Raw genomic sequence first — 21,627 nt, 5'->3', positions numbered from 1 at the left:
AGTTGTCATATGTCATCTGTCAAGTGAGCCGACGACACCATGGGCGACACGGCTGCAGCAGAAATTCAGAATCTAAACATAAACGAAAAGGCAGGATTTTGAGCACAATATTTTATTTTTTAACCGTCAATACGTTCGTTGAGTAAGCGATGTTAAAATTGTTCAAATTGCATAGATTCTCCGTGGTTCGCATCAAAGAGGGCTATGCCACATGGGTTTGTAGGATTTCATCAGAAATGCCAACTGGAATGATATCACACGTCCTAGAAATCATAATATATTTATTTTAATACCATTTCCTTCTCTTTTGAAATTTAGATCCTATGATCGTAAAGTTTTTCAATTTTATATTTTATATGAGTATTAAATAATTATTGAATTTATATCTATTTTTTTGTTTGTATATAACCTGTTATTATTTTATCACAGATTATCAACGTATTATTTCTAAATATACTCCATTGCTGAAGTATGTTAAAAAAAATCTATTTACTAAAAATCACTATTCTATACTTCTAACTTATCAAATCATTTTAACAAAAAATGATACATAAACATTATAGGACCCCTTCATACAATTAACTATTAAATATAATCATTATAGTTACAATCTTACTTAAATTCAAGTTTATTACGAGATGCATACTAATAATATACATACAATACAATTATTTTTTCAACAATCAAAATGTAAAACATACAAAAATTTTCTTACAGTCTCAAAAAAAAGCGATGAAGGAAAAGAAAAAGAAAGAAGATTCACCGGGAAGTGTCGCGGAATTAAAACCATGGCCGGAATTCATTCAAAAGCGTATAGATTTGTGGGATAAGTTCAAAGCTCAATATGAGGAGGAGTTAGCATCCAAACCGGATCTCAGTATAGTGGTGACGTTACCTGATGGAAAGACAGTTGAGGCAAAAGCGTGGAGGACTACACCGTATGATGTTGCTAAGGGTATCAGGTAAGATCATAATGATATTGTTTTTGTACTTGCTACATAGCTCAAGCTAGATTTTTTAACAATTATTTTCATAGATGCATGTTTGTGTCAATATTTTTTTTAATTTATTTAGTTAATTTAAATAGGCATATAATATACCACTTACACTCATTAAACCATATAGCTATTTGAACATATAATAGTACATCTGCAACCTTCATCACAATTATAAAGTCTGCTATAAACAAGCTAATAAAATAAAGGGCGACAGCTCATTCTTGCTGTGCGTACTAGTTGTCTTCCATTTGGATTCCATTTCCACTTAGCGTCCGGTGGAGTGGAGTCATATGCCTACCCGGATAAAATAAAAAAAGGACTTAGATGTGATTTTTAGAACTGTGAGTGTTCTGCTTACAACTTTATTAGTTTCATAATGATTCAAGTAAAAAATAATTATAATTTTAACGAATGAAAATTAATTTGGATCTTATGACAGTTCTAGAGTTAATAATTTAATTTCACACATACCTACACATGCTTTTTATATTATATTAGTAATTTATGTATGTAATAGATAAATATTAATACTTACTAATTTACCGCAAGTTTGGTCTGAATATATCTATCTATATGTCTGCTTTATTTTAACATAGATCCACATTGAGTAATGCTATGCTTTTATTATTTATTAATGTTACGCTGCCACAATAGCTAATCCACTGTTTGTTTATTGGCAATTTCGAATAATTTAAAACCTTATTTATTTGCTCACAAGCGAGTTTTGGAGTGAATAGTAAGTATTTATTCAGTGGTCAATTTTACTAATTTTAAAAATATTGACATGTCGTACTGTTTAAAAAAATCCTACTGAGTTTCTTTCACCGGTTCTCAAGTCAAGGAGGTGTTAATTTCAGAACCAGTGGTAGATTTTTGACTATGAATAAGCAAATATAACACTTCCATACTGAAGAAAGATATTTATTTATTTGACTGTTACATTGTTACCAATAAACAGAATATAATCCATTGTAAATTACATATTGACAAATTCTCATTATAAAAATTTTGTTATGTAATTAAGTACCATTGGGGTAAGAAAAGGTTTGTTACATTAAGATCTATTTTCGTGTGAGCGATAATCTGCTTTACCGATCGAGAATGACATATTGCGTTGCAATAATTTGATGTTTAGATACAAAAGGTACTAAGAGTTTAAGATTTGATAAAGGAATTAATTTGAAAACTGACGAAGGTTTTCTTACTCTGACTGTACATTTTGTTTTATACAATGGTTGTTGTAAGTGGTGTTTCTGTAAATTTGATTGGTTGACTTATGAGGTTAACAACTGTAATTGGACTTACAGCCAAGGCTTAGCGGACTCCACGATTATTGCTCGTGTCAACAACGTGCTTTGGGATCTAGACAGACCGTTGGAAGGGGACTGTAAACTGGAACTCCTACGATGGGATAATACAGACGCACAGGCAGTATTCTGGCACTCCTCAGCACACATGCTCGGAGAGGCGATGGAAAGGGTAAGTGTTTCATAGAATGGAATAGTTAATTATAGTGTCATATTTGGTTCTACGTAAAACCCTAGAGAGTAGAGTGATTTGAACTTATTTAAAAGTTTAGGTATTACCACTTTACCAATACCATATATAGACTCGAGTTATTTTTAACATAACTTTTAGGTAGAAGATACTTTGATAAAGTTCAAGTACCACTGCTGCATGCACAGCTACACCTGCCCTAAGTTCATGCAGTAACAATTTCACTGGTCTCTCTCATCTCTCATCTCAATTGGAATATAGAGATAAAACCCTTAAAAAAATATGTACAAATTTTACGTTGTTTAAAATAAAGTTGTAAATGGTGTGTACCGTGTACGGACGCCACAAGATATTTTCCGTTTATTTTGTTATTTTAATTTTCCGTTTTAAATGTTCTTTTATTCGTTTTAGGTATATGGTGGTCACTTGTGCTACGGTCCACCAATTGAAGAAGGATTTTACTATGACATGCATTACCCAGAGAAAGGCGTAAGTTGATGATCGATATTATATTAAGTCTTACTTATTCTTGATTTATCAGATTATGCTTTCTAGTGTAATATTTGGGCGTATTTTTAACGATACGACCTTAAAAAGTTGAAAGTGTTACTTATTTTGAACCCTCTAAATGTTACTTATTTATAATTCTCTTCGATATTTGATTAAAGAAAATTTATATTTAGCGCATAATGTTTACAAAAGTTATCCAAAACATTGTATTTAAGGTAATCCATCCATCCATTTTTCCTCACATTATCCAACACAATTAAAATAATGTATTTTGATACATACATTATTTTGAAATTTTACTGAATCCCCGTGCATACGATTTAAGAGGTAGTGATCACACACTGTAACTCTCTTTTCAGATATCATCATCAGATTTCCACGTACTTGAAGGTCTTATTAAGAAGATAGCCAAGGAAAAGCAGCCTTTTGAACGTCTGGAACTAACAAAGGAACAGCTGATGGAAATGTTTGACTACAATCCCTTCAAGATACGCATCCTCAAAGAGAAGGTGGACACAGCCACGACTACGGTATACAGATGTGGTCCGCTCATTGATCTCTGCAGAGGACCGCATGTACGGCATACGGGGAAGGTTAAAGCTTTAAAAGTTACTAAGGTAAGTTCTAATTGTCAGATTTCTCTTTTCTTCTTGAAACCACTTTTTTCTTAGTTTTGTGTCTGAAGATCCACTTAAAAACCATTTATTTGAAAATTTTGTTGAAATAGCCGAACACGTAGACAGAAATCATACGTCAATATGGTTTATTTCGGAGCATCAAGTAGTCCGTTTTAAATGTTTACAAAAAAATATCTCAGAAGTCGAGAAAAAATGCATCAGTATGAAAGCCAGTGAGGACAAGTACGATCAATGGGCCAGTGACAGACAGGAGTGACGTCATACGAAATATATGTAGACTCGTTTTCGCGCGAAAATTTAAATAGTCATTTTAAAACCGCATTTTTTTACAGTAAATTAGAGTGTTTTGGATTTTTAATATACTTGTGGTCTATCCTATATTTAGTTCTTTAAAATAAACTCAAAAAGAAAAATATCGCATCATCCCTATTATGAATATATTTAGTGGAATTATATTTTGTATAATCTCATTTAACTCATTTATAGGACTAAGAACACTCATGTCCATATTTATTTAATACTGCAAAAAAATGTATATAATATATTAACTATATACATTTATATAGTTAATATATACATTTATATAGTAAATGTATACTTTATATATTACATGTACATATATTCCCGTTAGACTGTGTCCTTTTCATCATCCTGAAGAGATTAGTGTAGTATTAGCAAGGCTGTAGATTTTATTTCTTCATATTTTATTTATTTCCATTGCTGAACAATAAATTGTAATGTATATGTATCCATAAAACTACAATCTTCGTTAGATTACTATCTAAATTGAAATCATATGTAATAGTTCATAATATTACGACAGTTTACAATCTAACGAGATAAATTTTAATCTTACGGTGACGTATATGAAGCATTGTTCATACAACACGAATAACCTCACGGAAAAATAACTCACACCATAACCAAAACCATATTTTGTTTGTTATATAGATTTTAGTTATACATAAAATATTTAAATTGAATCCTCTATAAATTATCAACTCTGTGTGACAGCAAAGAAAGCACTAATTTGAGTAACCTATGCTTATGCTATTGCAAAATCTAGAAGACCCGGATATGGAGACTCAGGCCGGGCGTTGGTTGAAATTTACCTCATGAAGATTATCAGTAATCAAAGGGTAAATTTTCACAGAACTCCGCCACATACTGGGAAGGTAAAGCCGATGCGGAAAGCTTACAGCGTGTCTATGGTGTATCGTTCCCAGAACCGAAACAGCTGAAGGAATGGGAGATTATACAAGAAGAAGCTGCGAAGAGGGACCACAGGAAGATCGGCAGGGTAAGTAGATTGTTGTGCCCTTAGTTTTGATATTCTTTGATTCACAAGAAGGTGAAATGTGATAATGATCCTTCTGACCATTTTCGGTATTATGTTACAGATATAAGCGCAAACAGAGCTGTCACTCTCTATTTACTACTAATTTTAGGCTGCTATTGAGACAAATTATTTCTACATAGATAAATATCATCTCTATTATTAATCTGGTCAGGATTTCAAAGGACTTTTTAGTAGTTTTTTTCGTGTCTTGCATCCATTTTAATGTATGTATCATGAAAACTTAATTTGCACCTTATTGTTTCAGGAACAAGAGCTATATTTCTTCCACGAGCTGTCACCCGGTTCTTGCTTCTTCCAGCCCCGCGGAGCCCATATATACAACAACCTTGTTAGCTTCATCCGGGAACAATACAGGTAATAATCGTTTTTGTAAGGAGTATGGAGGATGCATACACAAATTAAATAATAAACCTTTTTAAGTTTTGAATACTTGTCAAAAATGTTCTCTCGTCTGACGTATATATATATTGTGCACTGTCATTACTTACACATAAAATAAATAGTTAAATAATCGCCTTTACTTTTATTTCATCAGTTTTCATAGTACTCGCTGTAATTTCATCTTTAATATAATATTATATTTTATGAACTCAAAAAAAGTCTAATTTAAATCTTAATGTCCCCATTTTTAAAATATTTGAACATACTAATAAATTTAGATACTACTAATTTAAATAATCCATAAAGTTCCAAGGGTAACTAAAAATGATGAATAGTTGTTTATTGAGATAATTAACATTGCGTTTTGAGGCATTGGTTGTCATGTAGTAGGCAAAAAAGTTTACTATATCAAATTTCATCAAGCTCTGTTCAGTTTGTGATAGAGCAACATATAGGCAGAATAAAATACAGACTGACTTTCACATTTATAATATTAATGTATAGATTGATTATATGATGATACATAATAAACTATTTATTTATTGTAACGCAGGAAGAGAGGTTTCCAAGAAGTGGTCACTCCAAACATGTACAACGCAAAGCTGTGGCAGACGTCGGGTCACTGGGCTCACTACGCAGAAAACATGTTCTCATTCGACGTAGAGAAGGAAACATTCGCGTTGAAACCTATGAACTGTCCGGGACATTGGTAAGGAACATTGATTTAATGTAGGTTAGGCCCGTGGCTTTGCCCGTAAGTGAAGAGGGGAGGTGGGGTTAGGTAATGGTTAGGTTAGGTAAGTGTTCTGTAACTTATGATTGAGACTAGAATATCACTTAGAACCTCTGTTGTCGAGTAGTGTGTTGCCGGTTTCATGAGTATGCCATTCCGAGGTTCCGGGTTCGATTCCCGGATGAGTCGATGTAGAAAAATTCCATTAGTTTTGCTATGTAGTCTTGAGTTTATGTGTTTTGTGATACCGTATTTACTTCTGATTCTCCATAACACAAGTGCTTTAGCTACTTACATTGGGATCAGATTATTGTATATATGTAGAAATAATTTTGAAATTTTGCATGTTGTTATATTTTGAAATTGTGGACATTATTTTTAAGAATTGAAATTTGTTTGCATGTCCCCTACATACATAGGCTCCAGATACAGTGATCCCCTTCTACATATATTTTCGTGTGTGCTATAGAGTTATATATATGATTGCCCCCCCCCCCCCCTTAGCCTGATGTTCGACAACGCATTGTTTGTATGTAGGGAACAGGCTTCAGATACAGTGATCCACTGTTACTGATATTTTCGTGTTTTTTTTTTTTTTGTGTGTTGTGTATTGCTGTTGGCCCTACTGGCCTTCACAGCGTCACCTGACTTTCGGGCGAGAACTAATGTCCCCTGCCCTGAGGTTGAGCGCGGGGCTCTAAATTAAAACTAAATTAAAACTAAAGTTCGTCCTGAGGGTGTCTCCTATGAGATCGCACCTCGGCTCAGAACGAAATCGGTGGGGTATATTTACGTGTGTGTGTATGGAGCTATATATATGATATCGATGCCCCCCCCCCGCCCCCCTTAGCCTTATGTTCGACAACCGCATTGTTTGTATGTAGGGAACAGGCTTCAGATACAGTGATCCCCTTCTACATATATTTTCGTGTGTGCTATAGAGCTGTATATGTGACGCCCCCCCCCCTCCCCGCTGTTACTGATATTTTCCCGTGTGCTATGGAGCTATACATATATATGATATGGCTATGCCCCCCCCCCTAGCCTGATGTTCGACAGCCGCATTGTTTGTATGTAGGGAACAGGCTTCAGATACAGTGATCCCCTGCTACATATATTTTCGTGTGTGCTATAGAGCTGTATATATGATGCGCCCCCCCCCCTCCCCGCTGTTACTGATATTTTCCCGTGTGCTATGGAGCTATACATATATATGATATGGGTAATGCCCCCCCCCCCCCCATGACCTGCCGCTGCGGCTGGCCGACTTCTAGAGTTATATATATGATGTGGGTAATGCCCCCCCCCCTCAGCCTGATGTTCGACAACCGCACGCGGTCGTGGCGCGAGCTGCCGCTGCGGCTGGCGGACTTCGGCGTGCTGCACCGCAACGAGCTGAGCGGCGCGCTCACGGGCCTCACGCGCGTGCGCCGCTTCCAGCAGGACGACGCGCACATCTTCTGCGCGCCCGCGCACATCGAGCACGAAATGGTGAGCACTCCGTAGGCCTATGGACTGTTACTTCAATCTATATCCGGTTTCAGAGATACTTCTCCAAATTAATATTAAAACTATACAATTTCTGATAGGCCGCGACATATTGTATCAACTGACATTTCAAACTCAAACTCAAATAACTTTATTCAATATAGAAGCATTACACTTTCTTATTGATGGTCAATTGAAACACTACCACCGGTTCGGAAAGAAAATACCCTGATCTGAGAAGAACCGGCGAAAGAAACTCAGCGGGTTTTTTTTTTTTTTGTTTGTCTTATGTAGTATATAAATAAACAATTTAATATGAGATGAAATAGCCAGGAGGCGATCGTATCATTCCCAAGGTGGGCTATCGATCATAAACTCATTAATTGTATTATAACCTTTTACACACAAGCGTTCCTTAATAATTTTTTTAAATTCTTCTCGAAATTAATATTAAAGCTTTAAAATTTCCAAAAGGCAGCGACATATTGTATGAACTGTCATTTTAAGAACATTCTGATTGAGTAATATTAGAACACAAACTCATGCTAAAATTTTAATGAAAGTAGAGTAAAGGAAACGAAAAGAAAAGTATAATTTCTTGGTGGTAGGGCTTTGTGCAAGCTCGTCTCGGTAGGTCCCACTCATCAGTTATTCTACCCCCAAATAACAGTACTCAGTATTGTTGTGTTCCCGTTTGAAGGGTGAGTGAGCCAGTGTAACTACAGGCACAAGGGACATAACATCTTAGTTCCCAAGGTTGGTGGAACATTGGCGATGTAAGCAATTCTTAATATTTCTTACAGCGTCATTGTCTATGGGTGATGGTGGCCACTTACCATCAGGTCATAAAAAAATAACTTAAAAAAAAATCTGCTACCACTACTTGCTTGTCATTATTACTTATTATTGATGTGACATGCTCATCATTGGATTGTAGATCGGCTGCCTCGAATTCCTGGACTGCGTGTACTCCACCTTCGGGTTTACGTTCCAACTGAAGCTGTCCACGAGACCTGAGAAGTACCTCGGGGACATCGCCACATGGGAGCAAGCTGAGAAGGTCAGCATCACTTTTTTTTTTTACATCTATACCTGTTGGTACGAGCCCATCTGATTAGATACAATAGCCCAACGTTGTTACTTCAATCTATATCCGGTTTTAGAGATACTTCTCCAAATTAATATTAAAGCTTTACAATTTCTGATAGGCGGCGACACATTTGTATGAACTGTCATTTTCAGACCATTCTGATTGAGTAATCTTAGAACAAAAAACCAAAAAAATCGAGAAAGTATAATTTATTGGTGGTAGAGCTTTGTGCAAGCCCGTCTGGGTAGATACCACTCATCAGATGTTCTACCGCCACACAGTATACTTAGTATTGTTGTGTTCAGATTTGAACGGTGAGTGAGCCAGTGTAACTTCAAGAACAACGAACATAACATCTTAGCTTCCAAGGTTCAAGGTCAAACAATATCTATTGTGGTATAAAATATAATAAATAATAAATATTGGACAACAATACATACATTACTCGGATCCTAATGTAAGTAGTTAAAGGACTTATGGAAAATCAGAAGTAAAGACGGTACCACAAACACCCAGACCCAAGACAACATGGAACACTAATGGTAATCTACATCGTATCGGCCGGTCCGGATCCGGGACTTCAGAGTGGCGTACCAGTGTACACACTACTCGACTACGGAGGTCGTAAAATATGAGCATAAATGCTTAATTAATAATTCCAGGCTTTGGCGGATTCCCTCAACAAGTTCGGTAGACCGTGGCAGCTGAATCCAGGGGACGGAGCGTTCTACGGGCCCAAGATAGACATCACAATCCAGGATGCGCTGCGACGCTCGCACCAGTGCGCCACCATACAGCTGGACTTCCAGCTGCCGGAGAGATTCAACCTGACCTATGTCAGGTAGGGATTATTAATTTTACCTATGAGAATTACTATGCATATTTTCTACAATCAAACTATAATATCTTGTATTGCCATATTCTAGCTTTAAATTCTTTAAACTTTAATCATTAATTCTGGTAGTTGCTTTACTTCAATATAAGATTTTCTAAATGATAAAAAAGCTTGGAATTATTACCTGTTGACTTTCAGGCAGAGTACATTACATACGTATATAATTGTATATAACTAATATGATGGTATATTTTAAATGTTGAAAAAGAGTAACTACTGAGTTTCTCGCCGGTTCTTCTCGGTTGAAACTACTTTCCGAACCGGTGGTAGCTTCACTTAATTGTTAAATGACGATCCAAAAGTGCTTGTAAAAGGCCACTTGAATAAAGTTTATTTTGATTTTGACTATCAGAATGTGTCTTGTTCTATATATGTAACTGCCTGTATGCGAAACTAACTCTGATGCTTGCTCTTATATTATGGTTAAACTACTGAACCGATTTTGATGAAGTTTTTTTCAATGCTAGGTTTTTTACTCTCATAATTTTTATAATCAGTACAATATGGTATAACACAATCTTTCTTTGTTATTTATATAGGCATACTGAAGTAAGTAAAAATTCTTAATTAATTAAATTGGATTTCAATTATTTTTCAGTGAATCCGGTGATAAGAAGCGACCTGTAATCATTCACCGAGCCATTCTGGGTTCAGTGGAGCGAATGATTGCGATCCTGAGTGAGTCATACGCCGGCAAGTGGCCCTTCTGGCTCAGTCCTCGGCAGGCGCGAGTTGTGCCCGTTGGACCAGCGTTCGATGACTATGCTATACAGGTAACTTAAAATACTATTATTGTTAATGTTTTTTTTTTTAACTAATTCAATCAAGACACGATTTTAGTTCGGGTATCCAGGCAAACTGCCCTTGGGCTTCTATCTTTAAGAGGGGAAGGGACGGGCTTTCTAAGATAGAAAGATTCTTGATAATATTATTCATAATTGTAATATTTTAAAATTGAAGTAGGTTTTTACATTCCTTAGTTGCTTGCCTTCAAACATCTGAATTATTGCGCAAAATTAAACCATATAAAATGCATTAACAGGCCTTCCATATAATAATCCATATCGTTTAACATTATTATAGCCTATACAATATTTTGATTGGCCTCCTAATAAATGAAATAAGTGCATTTAAATTCAGACTCTCTTAGTTTAAATTCCCCTCATTACTATCAACCCTCCCTTCTATATCTGCTTTTTAGACATAGTGGCCTTGACTGTACTTGCATTGATAGTCAGTCAGGATTTTATAAGTATACACACAAACAGTAATTTCTATTTTTTTGTATATGAAGGTGAATGAAAAGCTTTTCGCGAGCGGCTTCATGTCGGAAGTGGACACGGACGCCGGCGACACGCTCAACAAGAAGGTCCGGAATGCTCAGTTGGCGCAGTTCAACTACATATTAGGTAATTAGACATTATTTCCAGCATTGTATCTTTTTTTTTATGGTATAGGTTGGCGGACGAGCATATAGGCCACCTGATGGTAAGTGGTCACTATCACCCATAGACAATGACGCTGTAAGAAATATTAACTATTCCTTACATCGTCAATGCGCCACCAACCTTGAGAACTAAGATGCTATGCCCCTCGTGCCTGTAGTTACACTGACTCACTCACCCTTCAAACCGGAACAAAACAATACTGAGTACTGTTATTTGGGGGTGGAATAACAGGTAAGTGGGTGGTACCTACCCAGACGGGCTTGCACAAAGCCCTACCACCAAATATTAAACTATATTATGCACTGAATATTAAACTATATATAATATTTAAACTTTCTCAGTTTAGAAGCAGTATTTATTAATTATTAACAGCCGAGCTAAGAGCCTAGATGGCTAAGTGGTACACGTGCATCTTAACACATGATTGCGGGTTCAAACCAAGCACCGCTGATTTTTCAAGTGCTTAATTAGTGTTTATAATTCATATCAATCATTCATCAGTTATTCTACCGCCAAATGATAGTACTCAGTATTATTGTGTTCCGGTTTGAAGGGTGAGTGAGCCAGTGTAACTACAGCCACAAGGGACATAACATCTTAGTTCCCAAGGTTTGTGGCATATCGACGATAAAGAATAGTTAATTTTTCTTACAGCGTCATTGTCTATGGGTTTTGGTGACCACTTAACATCAGGTGGCCCATATGCTCGTCCGCCAACCTATACCATAAAAAACAAAAACCTTTCATTAATACATTCGTTCAATATCATTCACAGTGGTCGGTGAACGAGAGAAGAACTCGGGAACAGTCAACGTCCGTACTCGAGACAACAAGGTCCACGGAGAGATGTCCATCGAAGGCCTCATCGAGCACTTCACCAAGCTCGTCAATGAGAAGACACTCGCAGAAGACAGTGAATTACTAAAATAAGTTTAACTTACATTTAACTCTAACTGGTGTTTCATTCAGTTGAATAAATAATTTGAATTTGGAATATTAATTCTTTTTGTTTATCTATATTGATAAATGAGTAAGTGTACTATTTGAATGAATTTTATGGTCTTGAATGTTATATTAAAGACAAGGCATTTAAAAACCTATGCCCTTTCTTAAAGTTTAAGCTTGCTTCGTTTCAAACTTCATCAAATTCGGTTCAGCAACAGATAAAAAGATTTACTTTCACACTCATAATATTAATACAGATTAAATCCAAAATTTTGTTACCAAAAATTGCTTAAATTGTGATGTATTAATAAAAAATATTTTCAAATGTAAGACTGCTTTGAAACACCAGTAATGAAGTTCATAATATTCCGTTCTACCAATACTTACTATTTTTGATGGCTAGAATATTAAATGTTAACATTTTAAAATATAAACAAAGACTTTGAAAACATTGGATCGATGTAAAGTTTTAAAAACTTTAGTGTATTACATATGTTTTAGTCTAAAGGATTAGATTTTCATGAACTGCAGAGAAAATTAAAAGGTTTTTGAGAACAAAGTATAGAATAAGGTATAGTACGACACAACTTAGATGTGGCATCGGCAAAATTCGTAAAACCGATCACATCCGAATTAAGTACGCTATCCCAAATTATCAATATTTATTTCTTATGTGAATATAATCTACACAAACATAACTTGTAATATCATATGACCTAATATATTCGTCAATTTGACACGTCGATGTACATGCACTTGCTTTCTCTGACGCGGGAATCTATAGCGACGAATAGCGTCAAACGGCGCGATAGGGAGCTATTTCTATTGGTTCTGTTCGGCAGTAATCGGTTTTATTGAATTTGCCGATACTACATCTAAGTTATATCGTACTATACATAATTGAAACGTTTTTAAAGTAATGTATCACTTACAATTATTTGCGTTTTCATTTCATGTATCTATAATGCCAGGATTACACATTCGTGGTTGTGATTAACTTCGCTACTGAATGAATTGTTTAAAAAGATATGTCTCTTTAGACTGACATGAGTGTTTTAAAAACAGATGAAGCTCGCCTCTTCTCTCTTTTAAATTTTTCTCGAGACCAAATGTTAACGGTAGCGATGACGTCACACATGATTCGAATGACTAACACTGCGTTTACATATCCGCGCTCACTCACGCGAATGTGTGACTGCGACTTAAGAATGTTTTCAGTTTCATTTCTCTCTTATTATAGAATCATAGCTTATTAATAATCTACCAGTGTTGTTTTTATCATTACAATTTTGTACCGTAGACTTAGCCGGATGTAATTTTTCAACTTAATAATTTTGCTCATGCATTTAGGTTTGTATTTTAATTTATTTCTCTTAAGTAATGGTGGATAAATAAAACTATAAAAAATACATTTGTCATTTTTATTTGAATAAAAAGAACTTTCATTTATTACAAAGAGTGAAAGCAATACATTTTCTCCTATTTTTTTATATGGTGTTACAGAGTATATCTTTATTGCAAGTATACACTTAAAGTGCAGTTGTATAATTATTATGCTACGTTTAATATATTAAAAGAGATTTTTATATGTGGTGACAGACAAAAGCAAAAATTGAATAAAAAAATATAAAAAGGTATCCTTAATTTTAATAGCAGCAACACTTTAAAAAAAATATGCTATATAAGTTGCCTATGTCATCATATAAAAGTTTTATGAACATTGATTGAATTTAATTTCATGCACAGTTATTGTAAATTAAAACGATAAATAAATTAATAGAAAAATATTCTATTATTATAAATTATTTAGATTCTAAGTGCTTAATCGAGTATATAATGGGGTCTCCCAGATTAACATTAATTAAACACACTGAGTTATTTATTTTAATTTCATTATTTACCAATGTATAAAATATCGTTTCGTAATTAAATCGTTTTATAATATCAATAATTTTGTACAAAAATTTCAAGTATCAAATTCTTTGCGTGTTTAATTTTACTTTATTAAATCGTATAATAATATAATACTATATACGGAAAATATTCATTTTGATATACAATACAAACCTAGTTCTTGTGATCCATAGACAAAATACCCTCTATTTTATAGGTCACAATTACAGAAAAAAATAGAAACAATAATGTAAAAAAACAAAACTATTAATAAAGCTAGAATTTCGTCACTAGTAGCGAATAATATAAAATTTTAACAATAAAATAACAGACTTCAATTTAAAACGGTAGGTGGTATTTAAATACAGGAAACCGTATTCGTCCAAACAAAAAAAAATTCAATTCCTTTCATAATTGACGAGTTTTGTGAAAATAAGAATAAAATTAATAAAACCTCATTGATGATCACCTATTTATAAAGTCAGTGAAAATTCCGACATGTTTAAAAATTACAATGATGTATAATAAAGAACTTATATAACAATATTAGGTATAAATAAATACAAAAGAAAATCACAGACTGACTAGGATAAAGCCAATAACATAAACGGGAGTTAGGATTGATACTGTTTTTCGCGACGAAAATTCCATAGTGAGAAAACGTCAAATTTCCCAATAGACGGCCATGGTCTCAAAACCTCCCATGCGACTAAGAAATATAAATAACGAGTATAATATAACAATATCTAAACCAGTTTCGACCAATTAATAATACTAGTGAGTACACGAATCTTCGCCTATATTTGCAAAATATTTTTTAGGAATTAAGAAAACTATGACAGGTTTAGTTTTCATTTCATATTTGGCGCCAAAATTAGGAAACCCTTTTTTTCAAATTAAAATTTTAATATCAAATAGTATTAGTTCAGTTAAAATTGTTGACAACAATTTACTTAATTTATTATTTTTTTATATCTTTTTTCTTTAACTGGCTAGTAGCTTTGTTCTCTCTCTAAAATATTTCACTTGTTAAATCGTAACAATTTAGTAAATTGCAATCAAGAATCCTCTTTATTTTCTTGCACATATGGTCTTCAAAATTAGACCATAACCAATTTTCTGTGCTACTTATTCCCACGATCACTGGGACAAAATAGGCTTACACTATTAATATATGAGATAATGATAAATTGCAATCTACTGTAAACGTCTCATCATACAGGCAGACATAATATCACTGCCCACCTGAAGAAAATAATCATCTTTAATTGAATATTTTGTTCTATCAATCTCGTTTCAGAGTACATTATTATTTATTAACTAGTCTTAAATAAATACATCTCGAATCGAATCGATAATATCGCTCTTCTTTCGTAAATCTTTCATCACGTGACCGTTCAAAAATGTCAGTGGTCGAAATAATATTTCGATTATTGAATTTAAACCGAATATTACCGGTTCAAACCAGTTATTAGCGTACATCTAAATCTCAACTGCGTGTTGACCAATGAAGGTCAAAAGAGGTTTTAGTCGAGTTGTAGAATATTTTAAACAGACGTTTAATTGATGTCATTTCAATATTGTATTTTCACAGTGGATATAATATTGTAAATGATGTCGACTTAACTCTTTTCAGGTTTGTTCGAAAAAAGTATATCTTAATAGAAACCAAGCGGCATAATATTTGCGGTACTACCATTTAAACCTTACCCTACGACGTTTACATATATGTATTTACTATTCATTGAAAATGACACTGGTTATCAAAAATGTTTACGTCATAAAGTTAAAAACAAAACATTCAAACACACTTGAAATCAACATTTTTAAAAATCGAACGTCTTACAGTTAACTCCGTGTACAGATTATAAAAATATCTTTCATTGTAATTTCATTACAATATTTAAAACATAAGCTAACCTTGGAATGGATTTTTTTTCTAATATCTATGAATCTACAATCACAATACACTCAGAATAAATAAATAAATACTTAAACTTATATTTTTCCTAAATTTACGATACATTTTCCATAATCTCACTTTTTTCAACAGAATCTTGTAGATTCTCATTTTCAACGTTATCCTTTGGTATCAAACATTCGAAATTCTTACAAAGACGAAATATCTGAAACAAACACCATCATTTAATTTACTTTTACTAATTCGATTATTATTTTCTTTTATAAATATCCATTAAAGAATAGTAGCAATTCCCAAAATTAATTAAGGAATTATGTTTCTATTTACTTCTTTTAATCATCACATGTGTTAGGAGCGGAGGTGATAATAGCCCAGGGGGTTAGGATCGGATCCTACGAATTTTTACATCATGTCGCTATTAACGAACTCATAATATATTACTAATAAATAAAATATTAAATACAGAACAACAGTTTTCTTTATTTATTTAACCATTTATTAAACTTGCCAGATACATTGAAAAGGAAAATGTGTACACAGGAAAAATAAGTTTAAAAGGTATACTTATCCCTAGAAGAGATTTCTTCCAGTATACCCGAGAAAAAAAACAGACAGAAAAGTTAAAAGGTAGACAGGCAAAATCATACAAAAAGAGAAAAGTGACAAAAACAACAAAAAAAAAACATATACTAAATTAAAAACTAAAATTAACTGTTTTCTTTTTATAGTTACCCTAAAATTTATAATATTAAAGGTCGCACATTTGTGTACTTGACAAGGCTATGACGATGTCAAAAATCTAACCTAAAAAATATAAAATTATTCACTAAACTAAAAAACTCTTAAAAATAATTAAATGACCTAACCTATAAGATATAAAATTTACTGAATTAAAGCGCTGTTAGTGACTATCATAGGAGTGTGTAACTCACAGTGTAGAGGAGTATCGGTATGGAGATGACGACGCCGGCGAGCACGTCCCACCAGTGGTGGCGGCGGTCGCTCACGCGCGACGCGGCGCAGAACAGCGCCGCCGCCGCGCACGACAGCTGCGTCGCGCGCGCCGCACGCGTACTGCCCGCTCGCTGTTGCAAGTAGTACTGTCCGCACAACAATTACAGCCATGTTTTTTTCACTTTGTAAAATTTTTCAACTATCGGACATTTTTAAATTTATATGTAGACACTATTTATCTTTTTTTATTCATAAATAAAAACCTATAGTTTAAAAATATCACATTAATTTCACTTTGTAAAATTTTTCAATTACCGAACATTTTAAAATTTATATGTAGACACTATTTATATTTTTTTATTCATAAATTCAAAATAGTTTGTTTAATAATATTACATTAATTAATTATTAAATAATAAATAAATTAAAATCATATTATTCAACAAGATTATTGAGTTGATGATAAAAGCGTGGAGCCAATACTTGTTGACTTTCAAGGAGGATATATGTGACGTATTTCCAAAAAATTTGAAAAAATACTGAGTTTATTGCCGGTTCTTTTTCACAGAATCTCGATTTCACTTAATATAGATAAAATAATGATTCAAGTGTTTATAAAAAGGCTATATTAATAAAGTTTATATACTTGAGTGCAAATATTGAATCAAATAGTCCAGTCGTGTTATTCATATAAGCTACCAAAAATGTATTGCTAACTGCGACTTTTTCTATTAAAATATGAATTTTAACTTACGATTATAAAAATACCAGCATGAAAAGCAAGAGACGTGTGTCCGGACGGAAAACTCTTGTCCGACTGATTCAGCCAATGCGCTTTTGTGCACGTGTAGCTCGACACATACTCAGATCTGTAATTAATTTATTAAAAGCTAGTAGTCACCCACGACTTTGCTTGCGTTTTAGGGCTATCGTGTTCATTAATAAGGCAAAAAAAGTAGCCTATATAATTATATATATAAGTAACCTTTCTCAGAGTTCAAGTTTGTTTCATGTCAAAGAGCGACTGATAGATACACAGAAAAGGTTATAGTACGACACAACTTAGATGTAGCATCGGCAAAATTCGTAAAACCGAACACATTCGAATTGACTACACTACCCCAAAATATCAATATTTATTTCTTATGTGAATATGATCTTTACACAAACGTACTTATAATATCATATGACCTGATATATTCGTCAATTCTCGTTCAAGTTTGCTTTTATATACCAAATTTCATCAAAATCGTTTCAACGGTTTGATTGAAAGAGCGACACACAGACAGAGTTACTTTCACATTTATAATATTAATATATATTATTGTTTACATCTAAATTCAAACATCCGACTTAATGTATACTAATAATAATACTTAGCTCAAAACTCATACTTACGCCTCACAAGTGATTTCCTCTTTGGGGCTGCAAGTATCAAAGAAGTGCGGTCTCGGGGAGCCGACTATAAATTTAAGACACTGAACAAATGTTAAATTTATCAGGAAACCATATAGATACTCCTTGTACCATAACAACGCTTTTTGCTTAGCTATGTCTGTCTTATCCTTCTGTTTCTCTACTATAAGCATCTGTAATAGAAAAAAAATACTTCTGATACATACCCATGTAATCTATATTTAGATTGGTTTAAACTTTAATGATAATGATGTAACTGTTACATTTGAACGCATCCTTCTACATTGGTGTTGCCATATATAAAGATTTGCGAGGTTATTTCAATGACATGGGCCGATCGAGTTGCTAGTTTATCGGCTATCGGAAATATAATCAGAGTTTTATGCTAACGTAAAATAACGTTGTAAAGTAACATGATTTAATGGTTTACAAAAATACAACAACATCAAATTCTAAACCGGAACATGCAATTTATTACGAACTAGCGACCCGACCCAGCTTCGCACGGGTGCAATGCTGATACTAAATATACTACAGAATTTATTTATTTACGACATCGCATTAGAAACTTCTAAAATTATCAGTGTTACTTAACTATATTGTCAATGTATTATATACAAAAACCATCTTCTCGAATCACTCTATCTATTAAAAAAAACCGCATCATAATCCGTTGCCTAATTTGAAAAACCTAAGGATACATAGGGACAAACAGCGGACTTCGTTGATTTTATTTTATTGATTAAAGTAATGTATGAATTTATTATTAATAAATTAATGTATGAATAATAATTACCACAACTAGGGGTAGGAACACCGTGATCCCAATCAACCACTTCCAATTAACAGTGTCGCCGGTGTATGGATGTGACAGCGCTGGATCTTTGCATTGGAAACCAACCTTACCACCCGGAAAGAGCTTCGACTCCAATAAGAGAAATATGAAAATAACTGTAACAAAACCAATGACTTAATTATTATATACATTCGCTAATCTATAAGCTCATTTTTTATGGAATATGGGCATATGGGCCCTGATGGTATTTAGTCACCATCACCCATAGACAATGACGCTGTAAGAAATATCAACTATTCCTAACATCGTCAATGTGCCACCAACCTTGGGTACTAAGATGCTATGTCCCTTGTGCCTGTAGTTACACTGGCTCACTCACCCTTCAAATCGGAACACAACAATACTGCGTAATGTTGTTTAGCGGTAGAATATCTGATGAGAGGGTTGTACCTACTCAGGGGGCTTGCACAAAGCTCTACCACAAAGTAAAAGCTCTTTTAGTTATTAGAAATGTTAAAGCATATGTTTTTACAATTTCTTATTTTAGTTCAAATGGACTTAAAAGTTTGATTAATGAAATAAACTAAAAGGAAAAAATATTTGTTTAAATAAAATGTATTTCTTTTAAGTAAACTTTAGAATGAAGCTTTTTGGAACCATCAATTTTCTTTAACTGAACTAAGATTTAAATCAAAACATACTTTATTCAAGTAGACTTTTACAAGCACTTTTGAATCGTCATTTAACATCTATATTAAATGGAGTTATCACATTTTGAAATTAAATAGATTTTTTTTTGTACATAAACCTATGAATCAAATTACTCTTATTTAATAAATATTCATCAAAGTATTTATTCAGTACTTTTCTCTATAATAGTTAATCTTATATTATGTCAAATAAAGGTCAAACAAGTTTATTTAACTCATCCTCCTATTGGAATAGACAATATTTATTTTTGTTTCAATGTATTCTTCCATTAGTTATATAAATATTGCAGTAATATTATTCAAATAAAATATATACACTATCATTTAAACATAACACAGTTTCTAACTGTTTATTGCAATATTTATTCGTAGTAAAAATGTATTTATATTTTTAATACAAATAAATATATTTGTTTGAATGTTACTAGGAAAATAAATGTCGAACAATTATGACACATATAAATGTTGAATTGCTCATTGTTAAAACAAAAATTCTGGTTTTTTGCAACAATCCAATGAAAAGTATTAAATATGCGATATTAAAACTAGTAATGCAGAATTATCCCAAAAACTTTTCTCAAGTGCATGATTATGCAGATGTCATTTTTTTTTAAATATATAACTATTGTATGCTGGTTGCGGGCTGCACTAGACTGGTCATTGTGGAGATTTGGGGGAGGCCTATGTCCAGCAGAGGACCTCTTTGGGCTGATGTGATGTGTCTTGTGATAGCTATTGTGAGAGAGTCAATGTTCCACTTTATGGTCACCTCAACCCAAATATTAATACACTATAATAAGTCTATATAATGCACTATATCAATCCATAGTGATACGTCTTTTACTTATTAATATACACAAAAAAAACCTGGTATACACGCCATAAAGTCATCGGTATTATAATCTATGACTAAAAATAAGTTTTCTGAATACATCTATTGTACATAACTAAAGTAGTTATAAGCATATCATTTTATCAAATTAACCATTTATTTCAATTATAAAATTTGTTTAAAATATATTTTAATGGCATAAAAAATGTTAGTTAGCAAGTTTCAACTATTCTTGTATAAAGAAACTTTGCATAATTTTACAGTTTCTCTGTAAAGTTCTTTCATAGTTTTAAGTTATTATTACTATTATATTATAGTAACACATATTAAGTTTTATATTTATAAAAAAAAACTAACCTCGATGCCACCGGTTTGTTTTCGACCATAATAATTTAAGTTTGTTCGTCATTTTCACGAGAAACTTTCACACAATTTTCAACTTAAATTAAATTATTATTTGGGAAAACACTTGTCACTGTGATTCAGACGAATTTCATTCTGCGTATTACGACAATTATTGTTTTAACTACGGCTTTACTGATGTCATAAGAGCGTAATAATTATTGTCACAGCATGATAAAGCTTGTGTACATACTTTGATTTATTTTTACAATCTATTACATATGTCAAGATGTCTATAAAAATCTATTATATCAGAAACTTATCTAATGTCTAGCTACTAGCCAGCTGCCGATTAAAGGGATAAAGTGATAAACTACAGCTGGAAATTTGTAATTCACTAGCTGTCAAAAGTCATCTTATATTTATCATTTACATGCTTGTTGCCACATCTTAAAAATATTTTACTCAAAATAAATTTTTGATGTATGCTACATTCTTCAACGATCATTTATTCAAACAGTTACTATACATTCGTATCTTTTATTTAGCCAACATATAGCTTCGTAGATACATATCTATTATTTTTATAAATATTATATAAACCCAAAACCAATGAAATTCATCGGAAATATGGTCTTCAATCTGTTTGAGAATAAAAACCTAATAATATATTTTTACTAGACGTTTTTTTTTATTATTAACTCAACAAGATAAGAAGCTAGGTCGATCTAAGAGATGTAAAGAACAATAGGCGTCCCATAGGGACGTTTCATTATTCAC

The 21,627-nt window shown here is 33.0% G+C and overlaps 2 protein-coding genes across 3 annotated transcripts; one reads left to right on the top strand and one right to left on the bottom strand.

Annotated features, from left to right (window-relative positions):
• On the top strand, nucleotides 1-12,416 carry LOC124537271 (threonine--tRNA ligase 1, cytoplasmic). 2 transcript variants are annotated; one of them, XM_047114051.1, is made up of 14 exons: nucleotides 1-90; nucleotides 718-962; nucleotides 2,306-2,477; nucleotides 2,907-2,984; nucleotides 3,365-3,622; nucleotides 4,797-4,943; nucleotides 5,248-5,357; nucleotides 5,938-6,093; nucleotides 7,431-7,608; nucleotides 8,543-8,665; nucleotides 9,358-9,536; nucleotides 10,189-10,363; nucleotides 10,885-10,999; nucleotides 11,814-12,416. In XM_047114051.1, exons 1-14 carry the CDS (start codon nucleotides 40-42, stop codon nucleotides 11,966-11,968), a joined length of 2,142 nt encoding a protein of 713 aa, XP_046970007.1. In that variant the 5' UTR covers nucleotides 1-39; the 3' UTR covers nucleotides 11,969-12,416. The 2 variants fall into 2 exon arrangements, with proteins under 2 accessions (XP_046970007.1, XP_046970005.1); XM_047114049.1 differs by having other exon boundaries at nucleotides 56-215.
• A 3,298-nt stretch (nucleotides 12,417-15,714) lies between these two features.
• On the bottom strand, nucleotides 15,715-21,252 carry LOC124537297 (putative phosphatidate phosphatase). The gene is made up of 6 exons (XM_047114092.1): nucleotides 20,863-21,252; nucleotides 18,964-19,118; nucleotides 18,150-18,340; nucleotides 17,506-17,620; nucleotides 16,730-16,897; nucleotides 15,715-16,002 (listed from the first exon to the last, which is right to left on the bottom strand). Exons 1-6 carry the CDS (start codon nucleotides 20,912-20,914, stop codon nucleotides 15,892-15,894), a joined length of 792 nt encoding a protein of 263 aa, XP_046970048.1. The 5' UTR covers nucleotides 20,915-21,252; the 3' UTR covers nucleotides 15,715-15,891.
• Between the last annotated feature and the right edge of the window lie 375 nt (nucleotides 21,253-21,627).

This window comes from Vanessa cardui, chromosome 18 (genome assembly GCF_905220365.1).
Source record: "Vanessa cardui chromosome 18, ilVanCard2.1, whole genome shotgun sequence".
Taxonomy (NCBI): Eukaryota; Metazoa; Arthropoda; class Insecta; order Lepidoptera; family Nymphalidae; genus Vanessa; species Vanessa cardui.
The sequence above is the reverse complement of the archived record's forward strand: the minus strand, read 5'-3'. Positions and strand labels throughout refer to the sequence as shown.